At 52.9% G+C, this 13817-nt stretch overlaps 1 protein-coding gene across 1 annotated transcript; it reads left to right on the top strand.

Moving 5' to 3' along the window:
• The first annotated feature begins 6510 nt into the window (after positions 1–6510).
• On the top strand, positions 6511–13435 carry KIAA1522 (KIAA1522 ortholog). Its single transcript, XM_006862148.1, has 5 exons — positions 6511–6568; positions 8410–8568; positions 8659–8714; positions 8962–9085; positions 13109–13435. The coding sequence occupies exons 1-5, from the start codon at positions 6511–6513 to the stop codon at positions 13129–13131; spliced, it is 420 nt and encodes a 139-aa protein (XP_006862210.1). The 3' UTR covers positions 13132–13435.
• Positions 13436–13817: the final 382 nt, after the last annotated feature.

The raw sequence follows: 13817 nt of genomic DNA, 5'->3' as shown, positions 1-13817 counted from the left end.
GAGCAGATGGGAAGCGGGAGGGGAAGCCAGGATTCAAAGAAGTGTTGGTTAGTTGGATCAAATGCCCTAGGAGGGTAGAGAAGGATGAGGGGGATGGCAAGAGGGTCCATTACTGGGAAGACACTGTAGCCTGCTTGGATTATTTGAGCTTAGTTCTTGGGACTCTGTAGGCCAGATGGGCGCTTGGTCCCAGGTAGGTTGGGGAGCGGTAGATTATGCATTGGGAACCCAGAAGCATTCTTCACACAATGTGCTGCCAGCTTCACACACCACCTTGACTTGCAGATGGGGAGAAGGAGGCTCATGGAGGACAAGGATCTAAATCATTGATGGACTTTGTCCCTTCCCCTGTCTCTGGACCTGGAAGGTTGAGGGTCTTTAATAGCTGCCACAGCTGGGAGAAGTCCCCTTACCCCCCAGCTTTTCCCTACATCACCCCTTTCCTAGATGGAAATTTATGACCAACTGTATGTTCAGATTTAACTTGTGGGAGTCTTGGACTTCCAGATAAAGAGTTCGCCCAGCTCTCTCTGGACTGAGGGATCTGAGATAAGCTGAACCATGGGGCCCCAGACTCTTATCCAAAATGGGGAACCACTGTCTTCCCTCCAGGGACAGTCATACATGGTGACAACTATTTAGAGACCATCTCTCCAGCCTTTCACTTCACAGGTGAAGAAACTGAGAGCCAGAAAAGGGTAGCACAACTAGAAATTAAGCTTATGACTGACTTCCCAGCTAGTGCTTCCTCTGCTTCACACACTTGGGGATCTCTGGTCTGGGCAGGAATTCCCTTTGCTCCTCAGACAGGAGGTTAGGGCTGTCAGATCACGGAGGAGAGTGGTCACTGAGAGATAGGGAGCTGATGTTAAGTGTCCCTTATCAGACTTTATCTTAATGGTCCTTAACTGTACTTGAGATTGGAAGAGAGCTCAAAAGTGCTGATGGCTTGGGAAGAGGGCTTTGCAACCAGTCAGAATGGGCTCACACCTTGACTGTGATATGACTAGCTGTGTTACCTTGGGCAAGTCACCTCTCTATGGTGAGGGGGATTTAGTGACACTGCAAATGCTACTTTTTATTATCTTTGTGTTGTAAATGGAAAGGCAGAAGGATCTGAGAGGACCCTTTATCTGCTCCTACCCCCACTCCAACCACCATGCCCACATCTGGATATGGAGGTGGATTGTACCTTTGCTTTTACACTTGGTTTCGTGGCTTTCTTTAACTTTCCTAGACACTCCATGGGCACTCTGGGTGGTACAAATGATCATGAGCTTGGCTCTAACCAAAAAGTTGGAAGTCGAGTCCACCCAGAGGTTCCTTGGAAGAAAGGCTTGGCAATCTATTGGAAAAAAAAAAAAAAACAGCTACTGAAAACCCTATGAGTACAGTTCTACCTGGACACATATGGTGTTACCATGAGTTGAAATTAACAGCTGGTGGTACTGATACTCTGTGAGGTAGTTATTTGGCCCTCTTTAAGAGAGGAGATTAAGGCCCATAAATCTGTTTCAGTTGAGTCAATTCTGGCTCTAATGACTCTATAGGACAGAGTAGAGGGTTTCTTTACAGAAGCAGATGTCTCCTGACCTTTGGGTTAACAGTTGAGCATCTAGCCACTTCTCTACCAGGGTTTCTCGACTTGAGGTCCAGAGAGCCTGATTCATTTGTCCAAGGCCTGGAATCCAGACCTCCTGATTTTTAGCCCTCTCCTCTCCTAGTCAGCTTCATGGTGGCTGCCTCCCAGGTATCCATAAAATGGGGACAATCATGCCTTCAAGTAACAAAGGAAAGGGTTTGGGAAAATCAGAATTGCACCCTGGCCGAAAGGGATTATCATGTCATTGTCAGGAGCAAATTCTGTCCTGAAAACTCATTAGAACCTTTATTAATATTATTGTAGCTAATTCCTCCCCTTGTTATGCCTGTTGCCGTGGTGCCCTGCGGGATGGGATCCTTCCCTCCCTGGTTGGGCACTCCCTGCTTCCCCCCCCTCAATGTTTACCTTAGAACTGGACTGTCTGGTCTGCCCCCACTGGGGTGGGGCTCAACCCAGAGGAAGGAGGAAAGGGATTCCTCTTCTGTTGGGGTGGGGTACCTCTTTGGGCAGGGATTGAGGCTGTGCTCCCACTTCCTATTAAATTCCCCAGACTCAGGACCACCAAGGCATTTTGGAGTGAGACCCAGGTTTGAATCTGTATACCTTTACTTCCTGGTGAGGTGACCTTGAGCAAGTCACTTTCCCTTGAGTCTCCCTGTGCACTTGGATGAAAAGGAGATTCACGTGTACCTTTCTGGTTTCCTGTAAGGTGTTCTTCCAGACTGCAGAAGAGAGTGTTTCCTGAACTGAGAAGCACTTCTGAAAGCCTTGGTTATGCTCATTTCCTCTTGCCTGAGAGAATCAAATCTGCATACACTCCAGAGTCTTCTCTGTGTGTCCATTTATATGTATGGTGAGGGGTTGAAACTGGGGTTCCCTAAACGCTGACCATCAAGATAGGAGCAGCGGGGCTTGAGGTGGCTTCCGCCCAGAGGGTTCCCGTTCCTGAGTGAGGCCACCTGGGCAGCTGTGTCTTACCCCCCTCATTCCTCTCCCCTGAGTCAGGCCTACCCGGCTGTAGGCTGTGGGTGCGCCGCCGCCCCCGCCCCTTGCTCTGGAATGGGGCAGGTTGGGGCCTCACCCCTCGGAGGAGCGTGCCAAGTTGGTTTACGCATGCGCACATGTGTGCGCGCGTGGCCTTGAAGGGCTGGGGCTCCCTTCCCCACTCACTGTCCTCGGGCTCCGGAAAGCCCCACGGGTACACACACACCTGTTTTCATGTACAAGCTCCCACCTGGTAAGGCTCCTACGTGATCTATGCGGTCGCTCCCATTGTGCGGGGGACTGTGTGGACTAGGGCGGCCTGAGAATGCTTTGTGGGCGTGGCCCTGAGTGCACACCTTGGAAGGTGGCCCAGGTGGAGCATTCTGGAGGTGCGAGTCCTTGTGCCTGCCCCCGTGGACTGTACCTGAGCTCACCGTTTGCTTGGGTGCTTCCTGATGTACCCTGCGTGCTGTGGGGTGTGGCCAGGAGCAGGATGCCTTCTCAGATCCAGAAAGCCTCCTGTTTCAGGCAGGTGAGGGCTAAGGGGCGTCGGCTTTTTGATGAGATTCCCTCACAGCCTCAGTTCCAGGCTGTGACCCTGAACTGTGCAGGGGCAGAAAGCTGAGCACACGGGCTCCAAGTGTGGCCTTGAGCAAAGCCCTTTCACTCACTGGCTTTAGCTTTTTTCTCTGTGAGGTGCACACCCTCTGAGACTATAAGGGCGCTGAGCTCCGCCCCAAGCAAGCCTCTGGGTGCAGGCCTGTGCCTGAGGTGGCCCAGAGAGGCATCCTGCTTGAGCCAGGCTGAGGGTAGTTGGGGGGAGGGGTGTTGTCAGGGCAACCAGATGTTGTCAGATGTAAGAACCTTGGATCCAGATGGAGAGTTTGCAACTGTGTGGACCTGGGACCTTGATGAGCTGGTGTTACTCTGCCCTGATTTAGCAGGAGCTTAGAGGTTCCTTTCCCTGTTTAGGGGGAAGCTGAGGGTGAGTGTCTAGGGTGGTTTAAGGCCCCAGCTTTGGAACTTACCAGAGCTTGAAAAGTCACCTAACTCTGAGCCTCACCCATCCATGGTCCTTGACTAGAAGAGTACCTTTGACTCCCTGCATTGAAGGACGCTTGTAGGATCCATGAGGACAGAGATTGGGTGTTGCCCTCCACTAGCACCTGGCACGGTGCCTGGCAAGAATTAATTACCCCGTACAGCAAATTAAACCAACTTAGAGGTGATTCTGGAGTACCAAATATACAGACAGTATCACTGAAAACCTGGAAAGCATACTTAAAAATTAAAAGTCTTGCATTAAATCTAGAACATCCTTTATGCTGTTTGGTAACAAAATGTTTATTTCTATAATGTCTTCATTAAATATTCACTTAAAAAAAAAACTCACACCAGAAGTTTCAGTCTGCTACTCTGTTCTGTTTGTGTGGGACTGATAAGAGGGGTGGAATGGATCAGCCTCCACTTTGATGGCTGATGGAACCCCGTGGCCCTTTATCAAAAAAGAGATCAGGTCTGTATCTGTCACAGTGGACAATGCTGGAGTTTGAGACTCGGGTTGTTCTCAGTGCGAATGCTGCCCTACCACTTACCAGCGAGCTGTATCATGCTTGTCCTCTCTGGCTTTCATCTTCTCATCTGTAAAATGGGGGTAAAACTGCCTACTTCTTAGGACGATTGTTTACTGTGACTGTACACTATATTACCCACCTTGACAAGTCTTTGTGTTCTCAGCTTGCCTGTGGAGTGGTCCCTGAGGTGGGAAGGAGCTGCAGGGGGTCTTAGTCGAGTTTAGGGTACAGCACTTTATAGTTTACTGATGGGCTCTTTTCAGTCTCTGCTTCTCTCTTCAGAGTTGTCAACCAGAAGGATCTTTCTAATGATGTTAGTATTCCACTTAAATCCCAAGTGACCGACTTCCGAGAGCTCTAAACAAAATCTATACTCTTACAAAGCCTGTGGAGTCCTGGTGTGGCACTGTAGGATAAGCACTGGACTGCTAACCAAAGGGTCAGCAGTTCAAGCCCACCATCCACTCCTCAGAAACCCTATACAGGGTTGCTATGAATTGAAATTGACTCAGTGGTAGTTAACAACAACTTTTATGGGGCCCTGCCTGATTTAGTGCCTTCCTTCGGCCTCATCTCCTGCCATGCTTTCCTCAGTTTACCACACTGGGATTCCCTCTGTCCCTGGAAACCCACCACTTCTTCCTCAAGGCCTGTGCACTGGTTCTCTCTGCCTGGGAGGCTCAGCACCCAGCATTCTCATGGCTGCTCAGGTCTCAGTTCAGATGACCTTTTAAAGGCACTCCCTTGCTGTTCCTGGACTCCAGGTGTGGTGCGGTAGGGTCAGCATTGGACTGCAAACCCAAAGGTCAGTGGTTCAAACCTATCAACTGTGCCCTGGAAACCCTTTACATGGTCACTATGAGTCAGAATTGACTCGTCAGCACGCACTTAACAACAATAACAACAACTTCCTATCCCAGCTCCCTGTTTTTCAGTCTTCACTATCTGAAATTTTATTGTTAGTTTACCTCATTCATCTATTCATCAAATATTTATGGAGCTCATAGAATGTGCTGGGCACTGATTTAGGTACAGGCATCACTAGTGAACAAGACAAAGCTTTCCATTAACTATAGCCCCTGTTGTTGTTGTGAAGTGCCGTCAAGTCGGTTCTGACCCTTATAGGGTTTCCGAGGAGCAGCTGGTGAGCTTGAACTGCTGGCCTTGCAGTTTAAATGGCTTTGTAGTTTGGCGCATTAATCTACAGTGCCACACCAGGATTCTGTAGCCCCTAGTGTAATAACTATTTGTTGATTGAATGGCTGCAAGAATCTTAGAAAAAGAGGAGTCATCGGTCATGTTTTCTACCTGAGGTAAATGATTTGTGTGTGCTGGAACTGGATTTGAACCCAGATCTGCCTTTCTTCCCAGTGTTCCCCAGCCCCCTGTGTTCTGCTTTCACTTTGAGCTGCTTTCTGATTGCCTTTTTTTTAAAACAGCTTTTTATTGTGAATTGGGTGTTAGGTGCTGTCGAGAAGATTCTGACTCATAGCGACCTTATGCATAACAGAATGAAACAGTGGTCCTGTGCCATTCTCACAATCCTGTTAAGGGTATTTCTGGTTCATGTTGTTCTTCCTGGCTGGTGATCCAGCACAGAGTCACTGAGTTTACAGGGCCTATGGGAAAAAACTCTGAACTAGGGTAGTAGAAGGTCGACATGGAAGTCCTGACTCTGCTCTGCGATCTTGGAGAGTTCACTATGCTTCTCTGGGCCTTTAGAAAGTGTGGAGCTGAACATATACTTAGTACTGTGTCCTGGGCCAGACCCCAGCCTTCCAGGGCCATCTGCCTATGGCTTTGCCACCCCCTCAAACAGCCCTAGAGTCCTGTTTGACTGCATGTTTTGAGCTGCTTCTCCAGGGAATGTTCACCAGCCAGGAGTGCCCCGTGGGGGGCACCATGCCAAGCCTAGTCTAGTGGCACCTCCATTCACTCTCTGGCAACTGGGATCCCTGCTCTAGCTCTGGCTCCTGAATATTTAGACAGGGATACAGGGACAGGGTTTGTGGTCTGCTGTTGGAATTGTGTCTTCTGACCTTTCTCCAGGAGTCCAGGGTAGAGCACGCACAGATTAACGGGCCTCAGTTTCTCCAAGTTCAGGGTGGTTCAGGCCCCTCCACTCCCCTTGAAGGGCGGGATCGGTGGGTGGGCGGGGTCAGTGGCGAATGTGGGCGGAGGACCTGGGGTGCAGCCCCTCTCCCTCCCTTGCCTGGAGCTGGCGCTCTGCGGCGGGGCGGGCTCGCAGCCCCTCCGTGCTTGTTGGGTGGTGGTGAAGTCGCAGTCCGGCGTTGGCTTTCCTTTCCGGAGTGGTTAGTTAGGGGACGGTCCTGGGTAGCGCCTGCAATCATGGTAGTGTTCCTGGGTCGCCGTCTCCCAGCGCTTCTCGGGCTCTTTAAGAAGAAGGGTGAGTGGGTGTGGCTGGGGGGGGATGTGCAGCGGTGATCCCCGACACTCTTATTTACCAGACCGTTATGTTGATTAGGAGATTAAAGCCAGGAAACGGTAATGGGGTGGGGGTGAGGTTAATAACGAGGCCAGAATCCCCTATTAGCCGGCCACCTTGCCTTTGTCCAGCGACTCTGGTGCTGCCTTTGTCTGGACCCTGCATGTGCTTGGGAGGATGGTCTAGTCTCTTGACCTTGAAGCTAGCAGCCCTCTGGAGAGACACCCCCTCCCCCCAGGGGTACCCACACTTGACTGAGTACTGTCCAATATCTCAGGCCAGTGTGGTAGTATTGCTCCTTCCCAAGCCTGCTCAAGGTGTTGGGATGGGATGTGGGGAGCAGAGAAGAGAGGAAAGTTGGGGAGTAGTATGATGAATGAAATCCTGTGTTTAGAGGCCGAGATGTGGAGAAGTTTTGGAGAAAGCGCCTCTGCCCATTTCCTTCTCCTGGTCTTTTAGGCCTGGACTAAGAAGCCAGGGCCAGAGGTTATTGAGTTTTGAGAGGTCAGAGGGCCCCCCAGTCTGAGAATGATCCAGAAATCCTGAGTTCAGATCTGGCTCTCCCTGACTCCACGTTGCTAGGTGCTCTTAGGCAAGGCCTTTCCCCTTTCTGAGCTTGTCCCCAGTTAGAAAGTCAGGATTGGGTGAGGTTTTGACCTTGCAGGATTGCTTCAGATTCCCTAGGGCAGAGCTCTGGCCTTCGAGGACTGGACTAAGGAAAGTGGAAAGGACAGGTGTCTGACCTGAAGACCCTGGGCCTGGGGTGTGGCCCCTTAAAGGGTTTGTTTTGTTCCTGTCCCTTTACAAGGTACAGCCAAGGTCATATGACCCAGAGCTTTTGCTTATGTTGTGGGTTCCATTTAAAGGTGGGCTGGGGTTTCTAACTGCTGACACAGCCTCCCCTTCCCAGGATTAGATAACTGGTCCCCCCCCCCCTCACCCCCATGGACGGGGCCTGTAACTAGATCCTTTGTAATGGATCCCTGACTTCTAGGTACCTGGGGCCAGGCCCTTCAGAAAGTGGGAGACCTGGCATTGCTCCCTCAGAGCTGCCTTGGTTGAAGTGGGGGGGCCAGGTCCTTTTTCCCCTTCCCCTTGCCCGTCCTTCCACTAAAGGGCAGCTACATGGGTGAGTAGAGGACCCAAGAGGCCATATCCCTGGTCTCTCTTTCTGCCCAGGATTTTCTGGGAATCTGGTTATAATCCCTGCTAGCCTCCACCCCTTCCAAGTTTTACATGGTATCTTCTTCGTAGACTTGGACCAACGGGTTGTATACACATGTATAATGCATGTTTGTGCAGGAGAAAATTATCTATTTCCTGTGAAATGGGGCTTGGGGTCAGGAAACAGAAGTGTATTTACTATGAGCAATGTGTCGTGCATGGGGCCTTGAGTGAGGTATATAATTCCGTGTATACTTGGGAATGGTTTGTATATGTATAGAATGGGATCTGTGGGGGTTATGTACATGTGGGGGGAGTACACAGTACTTGTGTGGCATGAGTACACAGATGTGTTTATACTTGGTTGCTATTTGTTTGTATACAGACTGTGGGTATTGTGTGCTTACAGTGGACCAGTTTGCCCACATGTGGGTACTCAGATACAAACATAAACACTCAGATACATGGAGGCTGAGTGCACTAAGTATATGCCCCAGAACTCTGTGTGGGTGTGAAGAGTTTGGGGACTGGGTGTATTGCATCTGTGTGCAGAGACTGTGAATAGTCTGGGGTCTCTGGGAACTTTTCCTGAGCCTGTGCCTTTGGGCCTCACTTCCCTTTTCCCTCCATCCCACTAGGTTCTACCAAGGCTGAAAATGACAAACGTCAAAGTACCGGGCCAGGGTCTGTTGTGGATGAGCATCAGGACAATGTCTTCTTCCCCAGTGGGCGACCGCCTCACTTGGAGGAGCTGCACACCCAGGCCCAGGAAGGGCTCCGTTCCCTACAACACCAAGGTAACTCCCAGGCCCACTTCATTACAAGTACTACCTTCTAGCTCCCTGAGCCAGGGCCTTAACTTAGGACACTCTTCTGGTGTCTTCCAGAAAAACAGAAGCTGAATAAGGGCAATTGGGACCATGGTGACACCCAGAGCATCCTGGTGAGCACTCCCTCAGCTCAGTCCTCCCTCCGTGACCTTTGATCCCTGTGGGTCTAGTTTTCTTCTTGTATCCTCATGGGGTTAAACTAGATGACCCCTGAGGACTAGTCTAGAGTTGCTCCAGCTACTGCTCTTCAGAACTGCTGATGCTGGCTTGCGGGGGTGTTAAAAGTCAATGGCCAGTCTCACCTCAGGCCTCTGGGGTGGTCGTGAGGCCAAGGCCTGAGCTTCTTTTTTACCCCAATAGTCCTCCAGGACAGGGCCGGATGAAGACACCATCTCCTTTTGCAGCCAGAGCACATCCTACACAGCTGAGAGCTCCACAGCGGAGGACGCACTCTCCATCCGCTCAGAGATGATCCAGCGCAGAGGTGTCTGCTCATCTGCCTATAGGATTCTCCAGGGGTTGGGTGGGAGGTAGCACCTGTGGTTTCCCAGGGCTCTGTGACTTAGTGGATTCAGGAAACACAAAGAGTAACTTGGGTTCTCCTGGAGCTTCATGATACACATTGATTACAAAGCAGGACAATCAAGAGCGTGGTCTCAGAATCAGAAAACCTGGGTTTGAGGCCTGGTGCTGCTACTATGTAACATCAAGCTGTGTGACTCAGGCAAATCATTAACCTCTCTAAGCTGTAGTTTGATAGTCTGTAAAAATGAGGATGATAAGAGTACTTGCCTCGTTGGCATGATTGCCAGGTGTTTAGGATGCTGGCACACAACATAACTAAGCCCTTTACAGGTTGGCAATTCTGACTCAGAGACCCTATAGAACAGAGTAGAACTCTTCCACAGGGTTCTAAGGCTATAAATCTTTACGGAAGTAGATTGCTACAGCTTTCTCCCACAGAACAGCTGGTGAGTTTGAACCACCAACCTTCCAGTTAGAGGCAAGTGCTTAACCACTGCACTGCTAGGGCTCCTACCACCCTAGGAGACACTCACTAAATAGAGAAAGCACCAGGTAAAGCCTTCCAGTTAAGTCTCTAGCTTTGTGTAACCTGGATTTGCCTAGGCCTGCTTGACTCTGGGAAATCTTTTTTAGCAGAGCTCTTAGTGCTATTGTACAAAAGTAGCAATCTGCAAATTGTGCCCTGAGACCCGCTCTAACAGCTTCTCTCTCCTGGTCTGGCCTCCAGGCTCTACCTTCCGACCCCATGACTCATTTCCCAAATCATCCGGGAAATCAGGGAAGCGGCGTCGAGAGCGGCGGAGCACAGTGCTGGGACTACCACAGCATGTGCAGAAGGAACTTGGTGAGCATTGGGGGTGGGCATTGGGGGATGGGAACCCTGACTAGCCCCTCTTCTCTGCTGACTCCTGTCTCTTTCATGACCGTCCTAGGCCTGCGGAACGAGCGTGAAGCACCAGGTACTCCTCGGCCTCCTGGCTCCCGGGATGCTGTCCGCATCCCCACAGTGGACGGTCACCCAGCAAGCTTGGCTTCAGGGACGGGGGTTCGAGTGTCGCTGCAGGAGTTAGAGGTGGAGGCGGAAACTGGGGCCAAGGCGGAGGCCATGCTACAGTGCCACATTGACTCTGTCTACCGGGATGATACCCTCGTTGGCCGGTCCACGGGGGCCCGGCCCCCGCCACTGACCAGGCCCATGTCCCTGGCAGTGCCTGGGCTGACAGGAGGGGTGGGGCCTGCAGAGCCCCTAAGCCCAGCCATGTCCATCTCACCCCAGGCCACCTACCTTTCGAAGCTGATCCCACATGCCGTACTGCCACCCACGGTGGACGTGGTAGCTTTGAGCCGCTGCAGCCTGCGTACACTGAGCCGAGGCAGCCTGCTGTCGGCCAGCCCGGCCTCTGTCCGCTCACTGGGCCGCTTCTCCTCAGCCTCGAGTCCACGGCCCTGCAGCCGCCACCCTTCCTCCTCCAGTGACACCTGGAGCCACTCTCAGTCCTCTGAAACCATTGTGTCCGATGGCTCCACCCTCTCCTCTAAGGGTGGCTCTGATGGCCGACCCGAGAGCTCCATGGCTAGCACTAGTGTGGCACCCCCTCCCCAGGGGGGCAGCGGGAGGGGCTCTCCCAGTGGGGGCAGCACTGCTGAGGCCTCAGACACAACTAGCATTCGGAGTGGTGGGCAGTTGTCCAACCGAAGTGTGTCCCTACGTAAGCTGAAGCGGGCCCCACCACCGCCCCGCCGGACCTACTCACTGCATCAGCGGAGCTCAGCAACCCCTGATGGGCCCTTGGGGTTGCCACCCAAGCCTGAGCGGAAGCAGCAGCCACAGCTGCCTCGTCCGCCCACCACTGGTGGGTCAGAAGGTGTAGGAGCAGCACCCTGTCCATCCAACTCGGCAGGCAGCTGGGGGCCTGGCTCGTCTCCATGTGGCTCCCGGTGTCCTCCACGCTCTCCAGAACGGACACTCTCACCCTCCAGTGGATATTCGAGCCAAAGTGGCACCCCTACCCTTCCCCCCAAGGGCCTGATAGGTGCCCCCTCTTCCCCAGGCAAGGCCCAGCCCCCTAAGCCAGAGCGGGTCACTTCCCTTCGATCTCCAGGGGTTTCTGTCTCCTCTTCCCTCACTTCTCTGTGTTCCTCCTCCTCTGACCCAGCCCCGTCAGACCGCTCTGGTTCACACATGTCCACCACCCTGGGTGACAGGCTTGTCATACCTCCTCATCCCAAGGTGCCTGCCCCCTTCTCCCCTCCCCCCTCTAAACCTAAGACCCCCAATCAGGCTGCCCCTGCTCTGACGGCCCCGTCTCTGACTCCTGGGCCGGTCTCTACCACTGATGCCAGTCCTGAGTCCCTTCCCATTTCCCAGACATCTCTGACCCCACCACAGGAGACTCCTGTGGTTGCCAAAGACCAATCGCCTCCACCATCCCCACCCCCATCTTACCATCCACCCCCACCACCCGTTAAGAAGCCAGAGGTGGTTGAGACCCCATTTGCCTCAGAGACTGCAGAGGAGTCCCTCCAAGATCCCAACTGGCCCCCACCCCCGCCTCCTGCCCCTGAGGAGCAGGACTTGTCCATGGCTGACTTTCCCCCACCAGAGGAGGCATTTTTCTCCATGGTTGGCCCTGAGCCAGCAGACCCTTCAGCTCTGCTGGAGCCTGCCAGCAACCTGGTTGCCTTGCTCCCTGCAGCCACCATTTCATCCCTTAGCCAAACTCATGGGACCCTAGAACCTCCTGCTCCCCCAGCCCCACCTCCTACTTGTTCTGCCCCAGGACTTCTGGCCAAACTCCCTCAGAAGGAACTGGTGGGCTGCAGCAAGAGCAGTGGGGCTTCCAGGGAGGACTCCACTGCCCCCGTGATCACACCGTCACTCCTGCAGATGGTACGGCTGCGCTCTGTGGGAGCACCCACAGGAGCTCCAACCCCAGCATTGGGGCCATCGGCCCCCCAGAAGCCACTACGTAGGGCTTTGTCAGGGCGGGCCAGTCCAGTGCCATCCCCCTCCTCGGGTCTCCATGCTGCTGTCCGACTCAAGGCTTCCAGTCTGTCTGTCAGCGAGAGTGTTGTAGGTGCCCAGACCAATGGACCACCTGACGCTGAGCCGCGGTCTCCCCAGTCCTCCGCCTCCACAGCCAGCTTCATCTTCTCCAAGGGCACTAAGAAACTGCAGCTGGAGAGGCCTGTGTCACCGGAGTCCCAGACTGACCTCCAGCGAAATCTAGTGGCTGAACTTCGGAGCATCTCAGAGCAACGACCTCCCCAAGCCCCGAAGAAGTCACCTAAGGGTCCCCCACCTGTGGCCCGAAAGCCTTCTGTGGGGGTTCCCCCACCTGCCTCCCCAAGCTTTCCTCGGGCTGAGCCCCTTACTGATCCTCCCACTAATGGGCTCCTTCATGCTGAGAACAGGACTAAAGGGGAGCTGGTGGAGGATGGAGGCGTGCAGCTGATGGGCCCAGAGGAGCAAAGGAAACAGAGCCTGCCTAGCTCAGGTAGTGGGCTATGTGTGGGTCCCTTCACTGAAGATAGGAAAGGGGTACCAGAAGGGATTTCCTCCTTGGATCTTTTAGACTTCTGGTTTGAGGTCTGGGAAGGATGAATGTCACCCTTGATGAGCTACAGTGAAGGGACGTGTGTGTGTGTGTGTGTGTGTGTGTGTGTGTGTGTGTGTGTGTGCGTGCGCGCGCACTTTGGAGTTATACTCGCTAAGTGTTCGGACTCAGGGCTTCCTAGGAGCTGCTGGTGGGTTTGAACTTTGCGGTTAGTATTTCAGTGTTTATCCTACAGCACCACACCGTCCATTCCAGCTTTGCTACTTCAAGTGTGGGGTTGTGATAGCACAGTGCTTTAGAGCCAGAGTCACATGTCTAGCCCAGGGCTGCTGGTGTGGTGTTCAGATGCATTGAGGGAGCAGGGAGAGGCTGGGTGAGGATGTGCTTGGAATCAAGAGTCTTATTTGTCTTATTTCCCCCCACAGACCCACAGAAAGAGCTCGTCTGATCACCTTACTGGCACTGCTGACCCATCCCAGGAATACAATCTCTCAGGGACCTGAGCAGCTCCAAGGACGAGAGGATTCAGCAGACACAACCTAACAGAGAGGAAGCCTGCAGCCTTAACCTCCACAGCCTTCAATACTTATGCAAGCCTGGTGTTGATCCCTGTCCTTCATGTCATCCAGCTCTCATGCCTTTTCCCAAATGGATTCACCTCTGGCACTTGCCACTTCAGTCTTGGCCTTACCCTCAACTGGAAAGAGGTAGCTAGTAGGATTGGGTGGTTGCGCCCCCTGCTGGCCCTGAGGTCACAGAATTGGGACCAGAATACCTTGCTTGAGCTTGTTTGTTTTTTTTCATGACTGACGGAGTTCAGAATCAAAGCACTTTTGAAAAGTGGCTGCATGTCCATTCTCCAGACTTCATGAAGCCACATTCCAGGGGTCTGTTTACATGGCAGCAGCATCCATGGCCTGTGGCTAGCCCAAAGCTGGCACCAGTCTGTCCCATTCTCATCCAGTGTGTTCCTTTCCGTAGTCCTTGGAGGTGGGCCAGTCACTGTATTCTCACAGGCTTCCCCAGATTGGGGAGGGGGGCAGGGACTGGCTGTGGCATTCCAAAGCACAAATGGTGCAGGAGGTTAATCTTCCTGTGCCTCAGCGCACCACCAACCACCCCCCTGGCTTTTTG

The sequence above is a fragment of the Chrysochloris asiatica genome, unplaced genomic scaffold (assembly GCF_000296735.1).
Source record: "Chrysochloris asiatica unplaced genomic scaffold, ChrAsi1.0 scaffold00047, whole genome shotgun sequence".
Classification (NCBI taxonomy): domain Eukaryota; kingdom Metazoa; phylum Chordata; class Mammalia; order Afrosoricida; family Chrysochloridae; genus Chrysochloris; species Chrysochloris asiatica.
The sequence above is the reverse complement of the archived record's forward strand: the minus strand, read 5'-3'. Positions and strand labels throughout refer to the sequence as shown.